This window comes from Diceros bicornis, chromosome 27, assembly GCF_020826845.1.
Source record: "Diceros bicornis minor isolate mBicDic1 chromosome 27, mDicBic1.mat.cur, whole genome shotgun sequence".
Classification (NCBI taxonomy): Eukaryota; Metazoa; Chordata; class Mammalia; order Perissodactyla; family Rhinocerotidae; genus Diceros; species Diceros bicornis.
In genome coordinates, this window is record NC_080766.1 from 40149012 (window position 1) to 40171618 (window position 22607).

The following is a 22607-nucleotide window of genomic DNA, read 5'->3' on the forward strand; positions in this document are numbered from 1 at the left end:
CACCCCTATGTTCATTGCAGCATTATTCACAATAGCCAAGATGTGGAAGCAACCCAAGTGCCCATCAACTGATGAATGGATAAAGAAGATGTGGTATACAATGGAATACTACTCAGCCATAAAAAAGACAAAATCATCCCATTCGCAACAACGTGGATGGACCTTGAGGGTATGATGTTAAGCCAAATAAGCCAGATGGAGAAAGACAAACACCACCTGATTTCACTCATATGTGGAAGATAAACAAACATGGATAAAGAGAACAGATTAGTGGTTACCAGAAGGGAAGGGGGCAGAGGGGTGTATGAAAGGGGTAAAGGGCCACCTATGTATGGTGACGGATAAAAATTAAACTATTGGTGGTGAGCACAATGCAGTCTATACAGAAACTGATAAACAATGATGTACTCCTGAAATTACATAATTTTATATACCATTATGACCTCAATAAAATAACTGGAAAAAAAAAAAAAGAAATTTTCCAAAGGGGAAACAGAAGTCAGTAAACATAGGATAAAACATTTTTAACATCATTAGTAATCTAAATATACAAATGAAAACCGAAAGCCATTTCAACCACCACACTGCAAAGTTTAAGAAAAAATGCGATACTGGGGCCGGCCTGGTGGCGCAAGCTGTTAAGTGCGCATGCTGCACTTTGGTGGCCCGGGGTTTGCAGGATCAGATCCCAGGCGCACACTGATGCACCACTTGTCAAGCCATGCTGTGGCAGCGTCCCATGTAAAGTGGTGGAAGATGGGCATGGATATTGGCTCAGGGCCAGTCTTCCTCAGCAAAAAAAAAGAGGAGGATTATCATCAGATGTTAGCTCAGGGCTGATCTTCCTCACACACACACACACAAAAGATACTATTTAGTTGGCAAGGATGCAAGACACACAGAGCCTCACACTGCTGGTTAGTGTGTAAATTGCCCTAATATTTACCAGTGGGCCCTGGGCCAGTACAGACCCAGAGCCTTAAATGTGTCATAGTATTTCACTGCTAGCAATTTGCCTCAAGAAAGCAATCACGCATATGCACACTGAATTGACATACAAGGATGCTCATTGCCGCAGTGCTTACAGCAGTGAGAAACTGGACACAACCTCAGGGAGAGACTGGAAACATCCACAAAATGACAAGCACTAGAAATAATCTTGAAGAAGGTAAGTGTCTTGGAAAATGTTCATAACGTCATATAAGCACATCTATATAAACTAAATTAAATGTATGCTGTTTGTTTCCATATATTGCAACATGGGGCTTCAGATATGGCATAAAATAAAAAATCACGTGGGCCGTTACTCTGAATAACAGGCTTTTATTTTTGAATAAAGTGCTTTTCACACGGATAATGTATGTGACGTCCTACAAAGGAGTAGCCTCAGGGATTTAAAAAAAAAAAATTGATTGATTCTCTCCCCAACCAAACAGTGTCTAGCACTCTTTTCCTTCCCTCTTCTCCTTCTTCAAAGGAAATACACAAGGAAGGAGTGTGGCGAGTTCGCCTTTTCTTTTCCTTTGATTGTTGTTACTTTCTTAATAAAGAAAAGGGGCCAGCCCAGTGGCGCAAGCGGTTAAGTGCGCGCGCTCCGCTGCGACGGCCCGGGGTTCGCTGGTTCGGATCCCGGGCGCGCACTGACGCACTGCTTGGCAAGCCATGCTGTGGCGGCGTCCCATATAAAGTGGAGGAAGATGGGCACAGATGTTAGCCCAGGGCCGTCTTCCTCAGCAAAAAAAAAAAAAAGAGAGGAGGATTGGCAGATGTTAGCACAGGGCTGATCTCCACACACACACAAAAAAAAAAAAAAAAAAAAAGGAAATGCAACACACCACATTTGTTAGGTCTTAGATTGTTAGGAAATAAAAATCATGATTTATTTATTTATCTGCTGTTTATTTATCCCATCAATATATATTTGGCCCTCAACTGTTTAATAAATAAATTACTGAGTGAAGATGGGTGAACGAGAAAAAGAATTTCCGATACTTTCATAAGCGCAGATAAAGAATCTTTCCTAAAGAAGATGATGAATTGAACATAAATTATTTTTACAGTGTCTAGAATAGTTCCCCCATTGGTTTCCACTTTACACATTTCTATTCATGTAATGTTTACAGCATTACCTTAAACAGAAATGCTGCTTTGCCTTTGAAGAAAAAGCATGATTAAGATTGAAAGTTTCACCGTTTTTAAAAAGAACCTACGAAGGAGATGATATATAATTTTTATATCTAAGGTATCCAGGTAAAACAAAAATCAACAATTTTATTTTTAACCTAGAATATAATGTATGTCTGGCAGATAACAAGCAAATCAAGTAACTTCATACCTTTAGAGAACTTCCACACGATGGTCGGTACAGGATAACCTTCAGCTGAGCAATTGAGGATGACAGCCTTGCCATAAATCCCGTCCTGGTCCCGTGGTTGAACCACAAACTTGGGAGGAACTGAAAAGAGAGAAACGTCACCAGTAATTCAGACAAGACCACAACTTATTAAAGGTGTGATTTTAAGAAATCCAAGAATTTTAATGAACGTTAAAATACAGAGAACGTTTTACATCTACAAGAAAATAAAATACAGTGTTTGTAATTTGGGGCCAATTAGGGAAGCAATCTTCCCTAGTGTAAAATTTGCCTAGTGTAGGCAATTTTTCTTATTTGTACAAATGAGCTTATGCCGATGGAAGTTACTCTGCACTGGGGAACACTGGACTCTTGAGTGTGGGAGTTTGACTAAACCAAGGGAATGTGACATTTTGTTTTTGATTTGTGTTATGGAAGATGTTCAGGAATCCACTGGGTACGAACTGTTTAAAGCATCTGATATCTATTCTTCCTCTATTAGGAGATGAAGGGAGAATTAATAGGCACTCCCTAAAAGAAATCAAGACCACAACACGGTATTGAACTTTTCCCCAAAATCTGATGAGGACACATAGACACATTATTCCTGACGTCAGCACCCTTCTGGGCCAAAGGGGGACCAGATTACGTAAAAAAAATCAGATTAAGTAACTGCTTATTAGTGAGTATTGTGAGGTGCTGGAAAAAATCCCTTCCTATCTGAAACATATGCATGCACTCTGCTTAAAACATACCTGCCCAGAGAAAGCAAATGCTTTGAGTTGTTATTAAGACTTTAAATTATTCAAGTATTCTCTCAAAGAGAAGATACAGATTCTCCTAAGAAAGGTACCATCTGAAGATGTTAGAATCCTGGAATATTTTCCAGCAGATCAGTGATTAATTATAGGATGGATTTTCAATGAAGCAGTCATAGGATTATGTGAGAGGAAATCGGTTATGTCCACCACATGATAGATGCTTAGCAAATGTAGGTGTTCTTCCTCTCCTTTCCACAATTTCTGGTAAGGCTAATTTTGTCTGCCTGGCAATTTCCAGGATTCTTCATTTTGAGACAGAAATGTGGGCCTATGTGCCACAGATAGATAGGAATTTCAGCCACCACATGAAATGAACTGGGGAGAAGGTTAGAGTCTAGATTAGCTAGGAGCTTAGAAGCAGATTGAAATGAGTCATAGTGAACATCACTTTGCCTGTAAAACAGCCTAGGAAGAGGCAAAGATATCAAGACACAAGAAGCAGTTGGAGATGGTACTCACTGGAAGAGACAACAGAGAGTCATGGCTAGGAGTACAGAGCCAAAAGCTAAACACCTGGGTTTGATCTCCAACTCAACTACTCCCAGTTAGATGATCTTTTGCAAGTAATCAAATATCTCTTGGTTTTGATTTCCTTATCTGCAAATTGGGGATAATTACAGTACTCACCTTATAGGATTTGTATGGGGATAAAACGAATTAAGATTATAAAAGTTAGAATGGTGCCTGAAAGATATTAAGTGCTGTAGGAGCGTTGGTTAATTTCATAAGGGCAGGTATGTCAAGCTTTAACATATCATTAACAAACACAGCTTCCAACTCACAAATTAAATAATTTATACAGCCACAAATTAAATAATTTATACAGGGTCTCTTCAATATTGCTTAACTAGTAAGCAATTTTACACCACTTAGATGGTATTCTGAGACAAATATATTCAATAAAATGTGAATATATTTAAAATAGGGTGATAAGGGATGACTGTCTCATGGTGAGAAAATTATTTCTAGGAAAAACGCTAGAGATTTTACAAAGCAAATTTTTTTAGTAAAAATAATCAACCTCAAGGGTAGATTACAAAGTTTAAGACATCATGTCAGAATTATTCTGCCCAGGGTGGAAGGTAAATATGCAATCATCTACATTCTGTCTCTATTTGGCTCAAATTCTGCTAAGAGCAAGGAATACATTGTCAAATGGGCAGGGTAACTAATTTTCTCTGGAAGAATGTCTAATTATAGTTGATCCATGACCATTCCCCTCAATTTGGTTCTAATCCAAAGGGATGTTACTTAAAAACTGATCATAGAGGTTTACATGGGAAACAACCATTGACATATTGTTGAGTATAAGGTAATTACAGATTGAAATGGCCAATAAAATCGAGAATTATCTTTCATATGCCCCTTTCATCTCCCTGTGTCAAGTACTGATCATTCTTCCTTGAAAATGTATCACATATCCTCAAATTCTGTTCTTCACTGCCATGCCCTAGTCATGACTGGTAGACAGAGTGTGTGGTGAAGTGACACATGCTCTCCATCTCTCTGGTTTCAGAACGTATAGTTTGGACAGTGCCTTGCACTTTGCCAGGGTACCACACCAATAGCATGAGTCTCTCTTTGCTGTCTCAGGGCCTTCTCTGAAGTCATAAACACTTATTCACCTTCACGGGTGCAACCCAGAAGTGCGGGAGACAGTCGTCCACCAGTGAGGGACCAGAATCAGGATAAATGCCCTGCCTTTCCATCCTCCAATCCTATGGGTCAATTCTGAGGCATGTTCTATGCCTGCGCTTCTCAAACATTAGAGGCTATCAGAATCACCTGAAGAGCGGATTACAATACAAATTATTGAACTCGTCCCCAGAAATTCTGACTCAGTAGGTCTGAAATGGAATCCAAGTTCCTGCTTTTCTAATAAGCTCCCAGATGATGCTGAGGCTGGTAGCCCAGAGACCACGCTTTGAGAACCACTGTTCTATCTGAGTCCTCAGAGGGTTCCCAAAACAAATGAACCCCAGTTGCCCACAGCAGCAACTAGCTCATTAAAGCAACTTTTTTTTTTTTTTTTTTTTTTTTTTTTTTTTTTTTTGTGAGGAGATCAGCCCTGAGCTAACATCCACCAATCCTCCTCCTTTTTTGCTGAGGAAGACGGCCCTGGGCTAACATCGGTGCCTATCTTCCTCCACTTTATATGGGACGCCGCCACAGCATGGCTTACCAAGCAGTGCGTCGGTGCACGCCCGGGATCCGAACCAGCGAACCCTGGGCCGCCGCAGCGGAGCGCGCGCACTTAACCGCTTGCGCCACCGGGCCGGCCCCTAAAGCAACTTTTATTGATTTTTTTCCCTCCTTTTCTGATCTCATTTCCCCCCACTCTTTCACTCTGGGATCCAGGAATTTCATCTCAACTAAGCAATCTGCAGCCAATTCTACACCTCATACTCTGTTTTCAGAAGGACTTAACCTGAGACAAGGCCAAAATTGGCTCTTATCTGGATTTCTGAAACAGCCCCCTAACTGGTCTACCTGCCACTGACTGCCCCACTCGAATCCATTCTCCACACAGTGGCCTGAAGAATCCTTCTAAGGCACAAATTGTATGATGTGACTTCCCTTCCCTGATTAAAATTATCAGTGCATTCCCATTGTCCCTTGATACAGTGCAGACGCTTACAATAGTTTGAAGGCTCTTTATGATTGGGTCCTTGGTCTCCAGCTTCATCTCTTGACATTCCCCTTTTGCAGGCTTTGCTCCAGTCATTCTAAAATCCTATCTATTCTCCAGTCGCCACAATCACTCTTGGTGTTGGATCCTCACACGTACTTCTGCATTTCTTTGTTTAAAGAATTATAAATTATTATTATTTACATCCTGACATACACCTGTCACAGCCTTTATCACACTTGTTTGGTATTGCTGGTTTAACCACCAGTCTCCCGCATCTGGCTGTACATCCTGTGAGAACAAGAACCATTCCTTTCTTGCAGACCATTGTACTCCCAGCATGCACACAGTGCTGGAACATAGAAAGCACTCTGCAAATATATGTTGAATGGACAGATGAATAAATGGATATTCTTATCCCAGTTTTAAAGAATAGGGAAATAGACTTTGTCCAAAGTAGCATGGCCAAATTAACAACTCAGATCATAGTGACATCGATGCCCAAGGTCTCTGAGTAGGATGAGCCCGGAAGCACAATCTGAGGGAAGAAATCAGAGTCACTATAGGAGGATTCTGGCCAAGAAGATACAGAACCAGAGGTGGAAGGATGCAGAGCCACTGGGACTATTACAATTTGGGCCCAAACTTACAATAGAACCTAGAAACTGAATACTCTATATTGTCTGGGTTATAATTCCCCAAAATTGCTGTTTTATTTTTAAATTATATTTTCGTTTCCGTTTTATTTGCATAACACTTTATTTGGTATATTATAATAAGAATATTTGCCGATATATTTGGGTTTCTAACAGAGATACTTTTCCAGTGGGCATGAGGATGATTAAAGAGATGGAAGGAATATGTCCAGCAAATAATTATGTCTAATCCCCAAAAGGCAATGTAGACCATTATTGCTGTACATTTCTCTGCATCATAATTACATGCACATTACCCCTAACCCCCTAAAAGAGTAATTTGAGATATATATTTTCTAAAACACCTAAATCCTGTCGTGAGATCCATGTAGTCTGACGGTATCTGAAGACTCAAAGGGATTTCTTTGAGCGAGCTTCCTGCTCACGATGCCTAAAATGAGCGTTGTTTAAAATACAGTGACCTTTGACTTGGTCTATTTATTAAAGGGCAGAATCATTTTTGCTGTTTTTAAGGGAGGAGTAGTATGTTTATAACAGGACAGGTATTTTTCAATCTTAGATGCAGTCCGGTGTTTTTAATTTGGAATTCATGGCCTCTACATAGCTATATGTTTCCAGAGGATGGATGTAGGTTTGCCTAGCTGTCAACAGGGACAGGCATTCAGTTTTATTGAAGGTAAAACTGGGCGCTATTTGGTGGGGGGGTAGGGGCATGGCTGTGTAGATAAATACTGCCATTCTCTACTGAATGGCATTTAGTCAAGATAGTAATTGATCAAAGTCTAGCTAAGATTTAATTTATGACACGGGAAACCAAAATCCAATGGCTTCTGTCACACCCAGGATAGATGACCTTGCCTCTGCCTTCAAACCTTTCCTTCTTGTCTTACTGAACAGTGAGCACATTGGTCTCTTGCTGTCCTTTGTACATGCAAAACTCACTCCTGACTCAGGGTCTTTGTACTTGTTGGTCTCTGCCTGGAACTCACTCCTGTGAGTTACCCCCTCACTTTAGTCAAGTGTCTGCTCAAAATCTCCTCAGAAAGACTTGCCCTGTCCATCCTACCTAAAATACCATTCCCATTCTTATCATCCTCAATCCTCTTAACCCTTATTTTCATAGCACATGTAGATACATGGCATTATTTGTTTGTTCATTGTCTCTCTTCTCCACTGGAATCTAACTTTTATGGAGCAGGGAGTTGGTCACTCTGTGTTGATCACTACTGTACCTCCAGCACTCAGAACATCTATTATAAAATAGCTACTTAATAAATATTTCTTTAAAGAATGAATGGATGAATGAAGTAATGTGATAACATGAATATGGCATCAAAAATTAGATCAATAAACATAGCAACAAGATAGTGCCCTTGTATAATTTTTGTTTTTCCTGCCAAATGAAGGTCAACTAGAGGCCTTTTAAATAGTGTGTTTGTTTTTCTATGTGGCAGCTCATCATTAAAAGCCAGAAACAACAGATCCGTCATAAGACATAAAGAAGCGTGAGAAGATTGACCTCCTTTGGAATCACAGATAGGAAATCATTGCCTTGGCAGCCTTCCCCTCCGTGGTGCAGAGCCAATAACAGGAACCAAATGGCAGGTGTGTTTTGTCATTAAGTCCAGTACATTCCCTCCAAATGGCTTTATTCATGCCAAGGTCACCCAACTAATCATGACATTAGGGTGATCACAGTTCCACTGCCAGTGTAAGCTGTGGGTCACATATACTGTGCCACATCATATCGTCCTTGCCTACTTCTCCAGACACTGACCTGCTTGTATAGTACATTTCCTTCCTCAGGGTCATATTATCTAATCAGTAATTTAACATTAATTTCCCAGAAGCTTATTTAACATATTTGAAGAACCATCACATGGAGCCATTAATCAGATTGTGATCAACTACATCATCCCAAATGGCTAGGCTCAATTTCAGTTCGTCTGATCTTTGCCTTGGTCAGAAAAGTCTGGCTGCCTTTCCTGAAAGGGCAAGTGATACAAAGAACACTACGTACATTTTTATCTAGCATTTCTGTTCTCTGACCTCGATCCTTCAGAGCAGATTATATAGGGGACAGTCTGATGCACTGCTTTGCCCTTCACAAATGATGGTAAGAGTCCATTCCTCGTTTAAGAAAACACTTGGGAAACAGATACCAGGTTGGCTCTCATTTTTATTTATCTTCAAAAAATGAGAAAAAATTCATTTATCCCAATTCTTATCCTCAAAGCACAAAGCAGAAAGAGCAAAATGTCATTTGTATCTTTAGTTTGTATCTAACTGAAGACATATCTTCTTATTTATTCACACAAGGAAAATCTTTTTCACAAATATAAAGTAGCTTCCTTCATATGAATTCTAAGTATGCTTCACTTTTTTTGTTGTTGGCAAATAGATAGAAAGTGCATTACTTTTCAGCCAGCAAGGAAGGAGAGGTGTCATGAGGACAAGATGTAAGGAGTGAAGAAGGACATGGGAGTTTACCGCTTAAGAGTCTGCTCAAATCTGTTGACTATCCTGAAAATAATGGAAATCATCTTCTCCCACCTATTACTCTGATAGCCCAATGTTGGGGAATTTTAAAATGCAAATAATCAACATTAATATAAATCTTTAATTCCATACAGTCACTTTTGCAATGTGGGTGAATATTGCACTGGTAGATGAATGCGTACAGCTCTTGGGGACTCATAAAAGCACAGAATATCCACACTCAACAGATTTTAGAGAACACTAGCTGCTCTTTTTGCACATGAGGAGTGTGAACCTCAAAGGGGATTTGGTGACTTGAATAGAGATTTGAAATAAGACCGATGTTTACATTTTAGATGTATGAAGACCCCTGTCAATGTCTACTACAAATTAAACTACCCTATTTTTAATATTTTTCATAAATATTACCACCATTTGCTTAATTTAATAAATGTTGCAATAACCTCCCCAAATGATGAGAGATTTAATGCTAAACAGAAGAGAGGACAAAGAAAACCACATTTCTAAAACTAAAACAAAATATATAAAAAGCTACTATTTTTTGACTCTAGAAAAACTGTGATATATGGCTTTGACAAATAATATTTTTAAAAACCATCAACCTAAATGACAATATTATAAAAAGTGCTATTTAAAATAGATACATTATAGCAACACCTCATGGACTTTGGTCCTCAAAAATCATTGGGTTAATGCAGGAAAGCCCTATTTCATGAATTAAGTCCTGTGGCTCCCACCTCCTCATTCACACATTTGTTTGCTGCTAATTTTTTGAAACTTTATATTTTAGGTAAATAAAACCTTGGCTTGAAGTTTAGGGACGTTCATAGTTGGTTTCTATAGTTGTTCTGTTTTTTTTTTTAATGGAATAACAGTGAATTTTATGAACTCTAGTTATTATAATACTTCAAGCAGACACCATATGTGAGCACCATTGAATTTGATTGCATCAATGCCGTGCATCCTATGTCCCCTCTCCTTACCTCTCACAATTAGCTGGCTTTGGTGCTCCACGGCCGCTGCCTCATTCCTGGCTATGCAGGTATAATTCCCATTGTGCATCAGGGAGAGATTAGAAATCCTTAAGGAGCTCGTGAAGTCAATGTTGTCAATGGTCACCCCGAGGCTCGCTGGGATTGGCCGGCCATCCTTCTGCCAGGTGATCGTGATGGGTAAGTCCCCTGAGACCACAACACATGGGATGAAGACCCGCTGTCCAATGGAGAATCTTGGAAACTCAAAAGGTTGGATAAAAGGTGGAACTGAAAGGAAAGGAGAGAAAAAGTAATAGAGAAAAGATGATAAGGAACTGCGTAAATATTCTACACTCTCTTTTCCTTTAACCCATTTGCATGACATTGAAGGAGTTATATAATAATTGCTATAGCATATCAATACATGAGCCAGTAGAAGATTTGAAATTGTGCTCCTACTATTTGAATTTTCTCATCGTTTTAAATGAAAAGCATGGCTTGATGGACTTTAGCACATATGCTTAATCTAACTTATTTTGACAAACATTTTAAAAAATTCAATAAGTATTTATTTTGTGTGTGTGTGAGGAAGATCAGCCCTGAGCTAACATCCAATACTGATCTTCCTGTTTTTTGCTGAGGAAGACTGGCCCTGGGCCAGCATCCATGCCCATCTTCCTCTACTTTATATGGGACGCCGCCACAGCATGGCTTGACAGGTGGTGAGTCTGTGCGCGTCCGGGATTGGAACCGGCGAACCCCAGGCGCTAAAGTGGAGCAGGCGCACTTAAGCGCTGCACCACGGGGCTGGCCCCCTCAATAATCATTTTTGCAAGAAAGTATTTCAGACTCGGTGCTCTTCAGCATAAATATTGTGAAAGAGGGTTTGGTTTACCTTAGAAGCTTCTAACCATGATGTGTACAAGAGGAGATTTCTTTCCTGCTTCACTAATTTTAGCACTACAATTTCTGTTCTCCCTTGAGTCCATTCCATGCCTTGTTAATAGGCATACTTCAAGCCTTGAAGAAGCAGAGACTTTACTTTTATTATGTTAAACATTTTTTTAACTTCCAACAGCAAATGTTAATTAAAAAGATTTATTTTATGTTAAGATAATCACATCTTTACTCCATACCCCTCAATTTTACACATTCTGTGTACATGACCTTAAATTATGAACTGGTCCGTGGCCAGCTTTCTGAGCTGTTGAGATGTGTTGCTAACGAGGGTAAGGTTACAGTCTTCAGCCTGGCCAGCTGCAGACACAGCCAAGCTCAATCTGGAAAGCTCTTTCCAGCTTTAATTTCTGTCATAAACTCTTATTTATTTTTTTGCTTCAGGACCACTGTTCCTCAGCGACTTCCTAGATAGCCTCAAAGAGTATCAGCATCATAAGATGCTTAAAGGAGCCAGAGGAGCCAAGTTTGAATTCTACCTCTGTTTCCTATTAGTTATAGGCTCATGGGCAAGTTATCAACATGCTGTTCCTACCAGCCCTATGAGGTAGTTATTCATAGCCTCGCTTTGTAGATGGGAAAACTGAGACTCAAAGATGTTACTTTGCTCTTGGTCATAAAACTAGTCCACTGCAGAGTGAGGGCTCAGACCTTGTTTATTTGATTGCAGGGGTTTGGAAATAAGCAAGATTGCAAACTAAGATCATTAAGCATGCAATAACCTAATATAAACCAGATACTATACTAGATGATTTTACAGAATGAAGTTATTAAATAGCAGGATGTTTAAAGTTTGTTCATTAAATCATCTACAGGTTCATTTCAATTATCAGCTCAGGAGAGATATAAGAGATCTAGCTGAGAAAAATCTGAATGGAAACCGATCATTTATTCATTCACTCAAGAAGTACGTATTGAGCACCTGTGCTTGACAACATTGTGTATGCTGGGCATACCACAATGAACATAATATACTAGTCTCTGCCCAGTGGAGCTTTCATACATAGGCAGTGGATATCAACAGAGTGTAGCCATGGCTATTCTGTTATTTAATATTATTATTAATACTGCTATAAGCTTTCAAAAAGAGTTGGGAATTAGAACTCAGAATTGCAAATACAGCTAGAGTTAGATGGACTAGTGAGCAGATGGCTCAAGTTAGGTCTTAACCAGAGAAACAAACAAACCAACAAAAATAGCTGAATGTGCCAAGCGCAATGTCAAAACTGCTGTGGACTCTCAATGCAAAGTTAGAGCTTTGGGTCTACAATGAGTTGATCTGATGCTAAGAGAAAAAAATCTCAGGATGAGGTTCTACCTGGCGCCGGTAGAAAGAAAAGTTGGGTTAATTAGGATTAGGCTGTGATTATTCATAGTTGACCTTGGGCGGGGGGAGTGCCAAGTTGTATCCAAGGTGCTTGTATTTCTCTAAATCTTGCCCCAAATGGCATAAATGTTTATTATATATGTAAATATTATTAACACTTAATAAACTGACTTTTTTTAAAATAAAAAAATGTATGTTTCCTCTTCTTTGGTCTCTTACACACAGAAACCCGGTTGTCAGTCTACTCAGGCAAACCTAGGCACTCACTGTTGGCTTGGTGCTTGTTATATACATTGCAGATGGTTTTTCTAAGATAAAAACTTTGGAGCCGTGCTACGTGGGTTTAAGTCCAGCTATGCTACTAACTAAAGTTATCAACACCCCCATGCCTCAGTTTCCTTATTTGAAGAACCAGGAGTACTGCTATGAGGAGCGAGTGTGTCAGCACAGGGCTCACAAACTTTCACAGGCACCTGAAGCCGTTTCTTAGCATTGGTTCTATTTCACAGGCCTTTAAGATGAGGAAAAATCAAAAGAGTTAAGTTGAAAGATTATTGTTTAAGCGAAAGGACTCAGTTTCTCTTATCAGTTATAATAGGGAGAAGAAATATATGAGGACTTACTTTTTTTTAAATTTTTTTTGCTGAGGAAGATTAGCCCTGAGCTAACATCTGTGCCCATCTTCCTCTACTTTGTATATGGGATGCCGCCACAGCATGGCTTGACGAGCGGTATATAGGTCTGTGCACCCCGGGATCTGAACCCAAGAACCCTGGGCCACCGAAGCAGAGTGCACAAACTTAACCACTATGCCACTGGGCTGGCCCCAAGACTTATTTCTATTCCACAGATCAAGAAAGAAAGGTAAGACATAGCATATTTTTGACCTATCTATTTAACTAGAAAATAACATAGGGTGTAGGCTGTCAATAACTTTTAAAAATAAGAACGTCTTCTTACAGCAGAAGAAAGTTGTAGTATAGAGAATGGGCGCACGCGTACTATTTTTCAAGAACAGAAGCGAGAAGTAACTACAGAGAAATCGGAGTTAAAAAAGAAAACAGAAACAAAATCTATGCTTTCTGTGATTTCAGAATATCTACCATTCATTGGTTTATAGAATTCTGAGGAATATAATTAAGTTACAGAAGTAAATTTCAGAAAATTTAGCCATAAAGCGCCACACTGCTGAAGGGGAAAACTGATGTCACTAACACAGGGGAAACAAACGTCAGAAAGCCGATGCACTAATTCTCACACATGCCGCTCAAAGGAAAACCTCTTGCTTTGAACATCATCTTTTAAAATGTTACAACACTCTTAGTTGTCTCATTTCTTGATCTAAACCAGATGCTGAGAATTTATGCATTCTGATGAGGGCTCAGTAAGAAGCCACAGTTGGCAAGCCAAAGGGGGCAAGACACTGATCCTAAACTATAAACAGTAGACGCAAAAATGCAAAACACACAGCAGGTGGGGCACATTTTGTACCAGGGCATGCTGCCCTTAATAGTCAGCATTTTTGTAATTAATACAAAATCAGAGTACATAATTAATCTGAAGCACATGTTATAGTTAATATACTAAATATAAAAAAGATGTATCTAAAATATTTTAAAACATATTTACAAAACAAAAACTATCCAAAATAGTTAAAATAAAAATTTTCATGAGGAAAGGAAGGATTTAGCTAGAGGGAAAAGTCATTTTCCCAGAACTGTCAAAATCATGTTTGTTCTTTGTTGTTTTGTTTGCATATTACATCAGAATGCTTTCTTTTTTAATGCAAACTAAATCATCAGACCTATTTGTCAAGCATAACACTTCTCTCCTCACTGCATATGTTGCCCCCCTTGCTTCAGCCATGGAGCCTTAAGTTTGCTGTATAAAATGCTGAGAAATTTTTTAAAGGGTCCAAAATCTTATATTGTATATTCATAAGATGTAAAATTGGAGGCAAAAAGTAAACCAAGTGATTCAAAAACTCTTGTAATGATTTTAGTAAAACCCAATCACCTGTTTGAGACACACTGCATCTTTCATCTGGCTCATTATATGACCTTTTAAGGTGAATTCTCTGAATCTTGTTGACAGTGACAGCTTGTAACATTACAGGAGCAGAAGTTCTGAATGTGACTTGCAATGGGTTTTGATATAACCTTTCCACACAAAGAATGTAAATGCTAAATGTCACTTATTACCAGGTTTGTTTATTTCGTTCTCTGTAACGGTGGGAGTTCCTTTTTCTGGAGCAGTTCAGAGCCATTGAATGCTGCCAAACGTTAAATTAGACTCTTATTCTTTCTAAATCCTTAACAAGAATGTTAAGGTCAGCTAATGTAGTTCTGTGTCTTGTCCCTCAAAAATTAATTGTATACTCTGCTTCACAGGGAAAAAAAATTTTTATTTTCCCTCCAGAGAGGACTATGACGTATTGAAAGAAATGTGAGTTGGGTGTCAGTCAATCTTGGGTGATTAGCAGTGTTTTCTGGATTTCAGTTTCTTTAATTCTGATTCTACTTCCTCATGAATAAAATGGTGATAATGAAACACAATTCATGAGAGGGTTGGGGAAAGGCTTAGGCATAGAGCCCAGGTGGCACATTAAGGCTGCTCAATTAGCATCCTCCTATCTTCCCTCTTCCTAACTTTTTTTTTTTTTTTGTCCCAAGGCCCATAATTCACTGGGAAAAATCAAATACATTACAGGAATGTTGAGGCATATTGAGGCTCTGTTTGCATTGCCATACATAATTTCATCAATTCCACATTTTGTCATCTCTTTTCTAGCGGTCATTTAACCCCACGAGCCTTCACACAGTCCTCAGGTTGACAGCTCTTTGTCTCAGACTGCTCAAAGAGTCTGCCTCAGGCCAACGTTGTCTGAGAAATGGATATTTTAATCTTTCCAGCTCCTTTTCTCCATTCTGTCTAACAAGCTCTTTCTTCTCATCCTTTAAGAAGTTTGTTTTTTAACATCTTACCTGCTTCACGAAGTCTCCAAAAATTACATTTGCTAATCCTGTCCATTATGGGAATGCAAATCCCAGGGCCGATCTCCGAGAGTTCAGTCCCAGTTACATCCCTATCTTAGGCGCCCGCATGCGCACTGGACATGCCCAAGCCCTGCCTAGGCTTACAGCTCTGTACTGTCCATTAAATGCAAGCTGTGGCTCTAAAACCAAGAGGCTGAAGAGCATGTTTGAATTGTGAGTTGAGCACATCATTCAATGGTCTCTCCACCCAAAATACTGGTTATTTGTCCAATTCTGATACATTACAACATGATTTAGATTCTAAAATTGTAGATTACTGACGCTATGTGATATAGTTCTCCATTCTGTTCACACAACACAATTAAACTCTTCCTCCACTCACCCAAGATTCTATAATGGAATGTATCACAGTATGACTCAACTGAGTATTGTCATCTATGTTCACGTCTATTTCCTTAAGTAGAGTGACCCAGAAGGCAGGAGATGTATGGAGTTCATCCTTTTTATTTCCCACAACCAGTGGAATATATAGTGCTTTGTGCATCTTAATTGCATAACAGTTTTTGAAAATACCTTTTAAAGGTGATGATGAACATGTGTTTACACTCTGATCATTAGACAATCCTGAAGTTATGAGTAGAAAGGGAGATGATCGAGGACACAATAATGGCAAGGTGTCAGGGACAAAGGTGAGGCTCTGTTTCATAGTCTGATGAGCCTAGAGGCCCAGGGGAGCCATCTCTCCCCCTACTGGTAGCGCAAGTTGGGGAGATAAAGTCAAGACCTAGCCTTGCTTCTTCAGGTATAACCATCTGTGCCAACTCTGAACTGCTGTGTGAGCTTGTTCCCCTGAGCAGCCAGAGCTGCTCCTGGCTCACCATGAATTAGGCTGCCCGTCCTGGGGTCTGTGCCTGCTGGAGGAGGAAGGGCATGAGGCCGAGATTCAGGAGGGCATGAGGCGGGGGTAAGAAGGGCATTGTTGGAGATAGCAGATGCTAAAGAAACCAGAGGCTTAAGCATGTCCATATAAATGCGGGATCCTTTGGAAGCCATTTTTGGCCTCTCACTGTAAACTCCCTTTGGGGTTCAATATGAACTGATATTAAGTGACATGCAAACATCGACCTAAGAATAAAAAGCAGGAGTGAGCCAGCGGGGGGGGCCTGACCCTGCTACTGGGTGGGAAAGATAGGGAAAGAGTAAGGCATTATCCCTGTGGTGTGGTGGGCACAACTTTTGGGTCCAGCTCTAAGATTTCCTTAGGGAATTGTGTCTTGGGCATATTTGCAACAGCCCAAACCATGTAAAACATCCAAAATTAAATGTGTTAAAAGTTTCTATTTTTTTTAGCCATAGATTGAAAATACCACATTTAAATTTCTGTGGCTAAATTAATTGGGAAGTTTGAGTGCATTTAGAGAAATTCTCACTGGTGAATTATTTTAGGCTTGCTCAAATGGGGAGAAGAATTCCTGTTTTGCTTAGTGTTCTTTTAAGACAGGCATTATAAGCAAAAACAGGAAATCAGAGTTTCATAGATTACTCAGCTCTGGCCACATTCCAAGTTACAAAGAAACATTTTCCCTCATGGGCAGAAAACAACAACAGGACCAAATCATCCATATTTGCCTCAATTTCAGAAAGTCCTAGGTTCAAGGAACCTGACGTGACTTGAAGGACTGCTTACAATTAAAAACAAACAAAAAACCAAAATCATATAGATTTCACAAATTTCACAATTCTTACTCAAGATGAACACCAACATCTGCAGTCCTGCACGCTTGACTTACTACTGTTAGAACGCTATCTGCTGTAGACACTGCTGTGATAAAAGACATATTTTCTCAGATCACATTGTGATTTTTACAGTGGGTTGGAAGTATTTCATTTTCTGATGTTATTTCTTAACGCATGTTATTTTCCCTATGTAGAATTATTGTCCTCATTTTACTCAATAAAGATTCCAATACGGCCAATGAGGTGTTAAGTTTTTTCAATTATTAGAACTGAATTACGAAATATTGTATGGTAAATGTGATTTAAAATTATATCTAAGTTAATTAAATGGTCCAGTGATAATAAATGTTGTCACCATCTCTGCTTGCTTATGATATTTATAAAAACACAGACAAGTGTTTTACAAGAGTTTATAAGAGTTCATAGATCCTATGGCAAAGGGATAATGAGGGTGGGTGCTTCAGTCATTTGAAAAATTCATATAAAGTATGAATGAGATCAAAAACCTTAAATAAGTAGTTCAGCAATTCAAATGGCGATGGTGTGCTCCTTACGAATCATCTACTGATGGAAACATTATTACCACATCAGTGCCCTGGCCTGGCCTTGCTTCCTTCCTCTATTTCCCTGATGATCTCATCTACTCGCTCTGTCCCAGTTGTCAGTTCAATGTCATTGATTCCCTAATCCACATTTTCAACCAAAAACTGCTTCTCAAGCTTCATGCTTGCTTATTCAGTTGTCTGTTAATACCTTCATTTTGATATCTCAGAAGCATCTCAAATCCCAAACCAAACGTATCATGTTTCCCTTCATCTAAGCTTCATCTTCAATTCTCTATTCCTAAAAGTGCTAGCAAAATCTCCCAGCTGCAAGAAGCTCAGAATAATAAAAGTGTTCCTAGTGGGACATTTCTCTTTATCTCCAACCACTTTCAGTGGGTTGCTGTGTCTTGTTTACTCCACTTCTCAATATCTCTCGTGTCTGGCTCCTTCTTTTTCAAACACACCACTACCACCTTTTGTCAAAACTTTTCCAATCGTGTCCTAACTGATCCTCCTAGTCTTTTTTATTTTTAATCTTTCTGTACTGCAATCCCTCTTATATACCTCAACCAGATTAATTTTCCTAAAACACTATCGTGAGTATCTCTCAGCTTCAATCATTTCACTGCCTTTAGGATTAAGCAGGAGGTACCAAAGGCTACAAGATCTGATCCCCTTCTGTGTGCCAAATCATACTATTTGCCTACATTGAGTATCTTTCGCTTCAGGCATATTGACTCTGAATGTGAAGGACTGAACCCTGACACTATTTCTGTCCCCAGGCCCTACCCTGGCCCCAGTCTCATCCCTACCATCTTACAGTGTGAAAACTCAACTCAGTTGTCACCTGCTTTGGAGACCTTTTCAGGCTCCAGATCGCTTTGAGACTCAACTCGGTTTCTCCTGAAAACCTTTTTTTGACTCCAGACTTCCCATCCCACCTCACCCCCGGGAATGGGCTAGCTGTCCATCTCCTCTGTTTCTAAAACCCTCATGTGTATTTGTTTGACGGTATTGTGTTGAAATCAATGTTTTTCTTATTTGTCTACCCATTGTTCTCCCTCAGCCAGTTGAAATATTTTCTGTTCCTCACCTCGTGCTGCTTCCTTCTCAAGACATTTGCTGCCTCCTGCCCTGTATTATAGTTATTTGTCTGCAGGTCAGCCCACTGACCCCAACCTCTTTGTTGGCAGTGACCATCCTATTATTACTTGATCTCATTAACAATAGATGCACAGATGTTACCTGAATAAATTCAAGAAATCATAGGAATCAAAGGGCTAAATAGATTATTTGAGTTAAAAATTGTTTTGATGACAAAGGTCTACTTCAATTATACTACTATCGTACACTGTGATCATTTTCATTTCTTATTTGAAATATTGGGCTAATGTCATTATAGGAAATGGGAGCAATTTAATGAAAACATTTTTAGGAAAAGGTGTTTAAGATGCACATCTATAGCTGTTTCACACCTATGTAAGTGGTAGGAGTTGATGCACCTGGAGACACATGGCCCAGAGTCCTTTTCAAGAAAGGACAAGTGCCCTAGATTCTAGGAGTGATGTCAAGTGGCACCTTTCAGTTATCAGCCTGCACTATGGCTCATCTTCTCCTTGTGCCCAATCCTCCTTCCTCTCCCTCCTTCCACAGGGGTGGATTGGTTGGGCAATCCCTGATAAACATCCTGCCCTCTCAGAGACGCTTCCTGGAGAGCCCAACCTGCAACAGTTTGCTTCGTGTAAAGTAAAAAATTGATCTACTATTAATAATGAAACCAGGTCTGTTTGTGGCATTGCCTCTACATACTCCATCCGTCCATCCATGTTGCTTTTATTCATTTTGGATGGTGACCTGAGGACAATTACCATGTGTGCTGGGTTCTCTTTTAATAAGCTGTACATGATTAACAGTGTCTTCCTATTCTCCTGCAGAACAGAAAGGGATGCTAGAAGCAAGGAAAAAACAGTTTGAAAGTTTAATTTTAAGATTGCTGCTAATTACATAAAAACATATCTGTTGGTTTGTTTTTACTCATTTAGCTGTCCCAATTACAGCCAGTGTCCAGAACTGAAGTTTTGTCTTTATTTTTAGCATTGTAACTTATTTTAAATAAATGAGGTTATGCATATTCACAAACTCAGTAAGTATGTGTCAAATAGAACTAAAATGAAGAAGAATTCAGGGCTAATACTGGAATTAGAACTCAAGAAATCGCAAAAGACTCAACTCAGAAATACAAGAAACCATGGCAAATATAAACCAAAGCACACACATATATAAATATCCAAGCACGTACACACACTACACACACTGGCCAAAGGGTTCCCAGTAGATGAAGCCTAAAGCATTGGGCTCATAAACTGAATACCAGCCAACAGAGTAGCACAGTTGACATAAAATAGTGTAACTCTGGAATGAATCAGGAATAAGAGTAGCTAACTCTTCTACAATGATGATAAACAAGATATATTGGATGCCCAGATTGTGAGGACTGTAGAGTCATAAATATGACAACATAAATAGAAAGGTGAAAAAAAATAGCTTTTTCAAAAATTGTTTAAAATTACCAGTTAAGTACACGGGAGAAAACGCAATTAAAACATTTTAGGGAGAAAAAAAATCCTTAAGGCATAATGTAGAATTATAAGGAGAGAAACAGGAGCTGCTGTTTTCATCAATTAGAAAGATACAAATTAGACATAAAGAAGAGAAAAGACAAATTGCTTGGAATTTGCAGATGTGAAACACTTAACTCTGACAGCATCTCTTTCCAAAGTACTTTCAAGAAAAATGGGTCATTATCCTATTGTCAGCCACATGCCTACAGTGGGATATGGTGGAAGGAATTGGGTGGTTTCTTGAAATGATTCTAGTCTTTAGTCCTGGGAGACGTTTCTTCAAGGTTTTTCATGGAAAAGGTTTTATAGCCATAACCATAACATGTTGAAATAAATAGAATTTCTTTAACATTTAAAAAGGATGAACAACTTCAGAATGTATGAGAATTTCTGTACTTAAGAATTAGAGTTATCTTGGACTGAGGAGAATGGCAGGTTACTTTTCTCCTGGTTGAGGGCAATAACATGTTTACACAGAAGACTTGGTAATAAACCTGAGTATTTTTCTGATTAACCCAAACTAACTTGCATCTCTAATATATAAAGACAAGCCATTTGAATCATCATGGCATCAAGAAAATGAAATATGGCTCATGTTTTACTAATCTGGGTGAAGAAAAGACTCATTCAGATGGGTTGCAATTACTTTATTTTTGTTTATATGGACTATTGATGGAAGCAAAGCCATGTGATTCCAACTAGAGGTGATGGCGGCCAGGCTAAATGACAGAGAGGACCAAGATTCATAAAATCACTGGCATTCATTTTCAAACTTAACTTCTTTTTCCAGTTGGCTTCTTTACAAGGATTTTTGGTAAGAGCAGTTTACTTACTTGAGAAGTATGTTCCATGACCTCGACTTAGAAAAGGTTATCTCTCTTTAGAAGCTCCGTTATTAATCATAACTGATTTCAAAAGGCTGTATTCTTTGAGCAAATGCTGAAACATGTCACAGTGAAGACAAACGTATAAAAATGTAGTTATGGTATTTCAACAAAACTATATGTCGATTAAATTATTTTGAACAATTTCAACAAACATATTTTCAAATTTATGCCCCCAAAATATAAGAATAAACAAACATGTTTTAAAATAGGTGAAACATCCATGGAGAAAGCTTCAATGCACTTCACAGAACTAAAATTGTCTCTGACCACACCGCCGAGATATCTCGGTATATGGAGAAGAGTGGAAAGCACGAGTGATTTGATAAATGATGTTAGTAAAACTGACTCAATATATAGAGAAAGAAGAAACTGGACACCCGCTTCTACTATGTCTACAACCCTCAATGTGGATTGAAGACCTACATGTGGACAGTGGAATAGAAACAGAGAGCAAATATGGAAAAAAATGTAGGAATGTGTCTTCTGTGAGCTCAGAGACTTTTTTTTTTAATTTTATTTAAATTTAATTAATTTAAATTTAAATAGCCATATGTGGCTGGTGGCTACTATAGTGACTTCTTAATCAAGATCTCAATGAAGACAATCAAGGCAAAGTTAAGAGACAAGAGATAGTCTTGGAAAAGATATTCACAACCACTTCTAAGTCATAAGAGACTCATATTTACATTAATGATCTATAGCAAAGCAGGAAGAAACAGCAGGAAGACTGATGACAAAATACGCAAAGGAAATTCATAGCTGAGATACTCAAATATCTAATAAGAATATGAAGAGATGCTCAACCTCAGTGGTGAGGGAAGAAAAAACAAATTAAAATAAAACACTACTCTACATGCATTCGACTTGTAAAAATTAGAAAGACAGATAACATCAATCACTGGCGAAGATATGGGGAAATATGACCTCTCATGCGTGGCTGGTGGCAGCATAAACTGGTACAGGAATTTTGGAGAGTTCTATGCAGTCGTTAGTGAAATTAAGTTAAATTCTATGAGCTAACAATTCTACTTCCGGCTTCTATTTCTAGTATTACACATGGGCACATCTACAAGGATATTCATTGTAGGATAATGTACAGAGCCAAAGAGCTGGGGGGACAACATAAGTGTTTACTTTTCATGCTTTTATGGTACATATTTACATGTATATCTTAATAATGGCATAGAAAGTGGATTTAAAACACATATATTAAGTACACATAAATGTGTGCCTTTTGGACAGGGAGGAATGATACCAGAATTAGTGGATGGTTAAAAAAAAGATAAATTAAAATAAAAAAATAGACAATTTGTATGGACTGATGATAACGTGTGGTATAAACCAAATATTGACAAAACAAAACAAAGTTCCCAACTGATCAATCAGCAGCATCTTTAGAGGTTTTTTTGTGTGTGTGTGAGGAAGATCAGCCCTGAGCTAACATCCATGCCAATTCTCCTCTTTTTGCTGAGGAAGACTGGCCCTGGGCTAACATCCGTGCCCATCTTCCTCCACTTTGTGTGGGACGCCGCCTCAGCATGGCCTGACAAGCGATGGCTCGGTGTGCTTCCGGATCTGAACCCGGCTGCTAGCAGCGGAGCCTGC

General features: G+C 38.9%; 1 protein-coding gene across 5 annotated transcripts in view; it reads right to left on the minus strand.

Moving 5' to 3' along the window:
* DSCAM (DS cell adhesion molecule) overlaps positions 1–22607 on the minus strand; it is a 625552-nt gene that overhangs the window by 234294 nt on the left and 368651 nt on the right. For all 5 annotated transcript variants that reach the window (XM_058523126.1, XM_058523125.1, XM_058523130.1 and 2 more), the window contains 2 exons: positions 9942–10220; positions 2336–2455 (listed from right to left, as the gene is read on the minus strand). In XM_058523126.1, coding sequence (XP_058379109.1) covers positions 2336–2455; positions 9942–10220 — 399 coding nt within the window. The remainder of the gene's footprint in view (positions 1–2335; positions 2456–9941; positions 10221–22607) is intronic.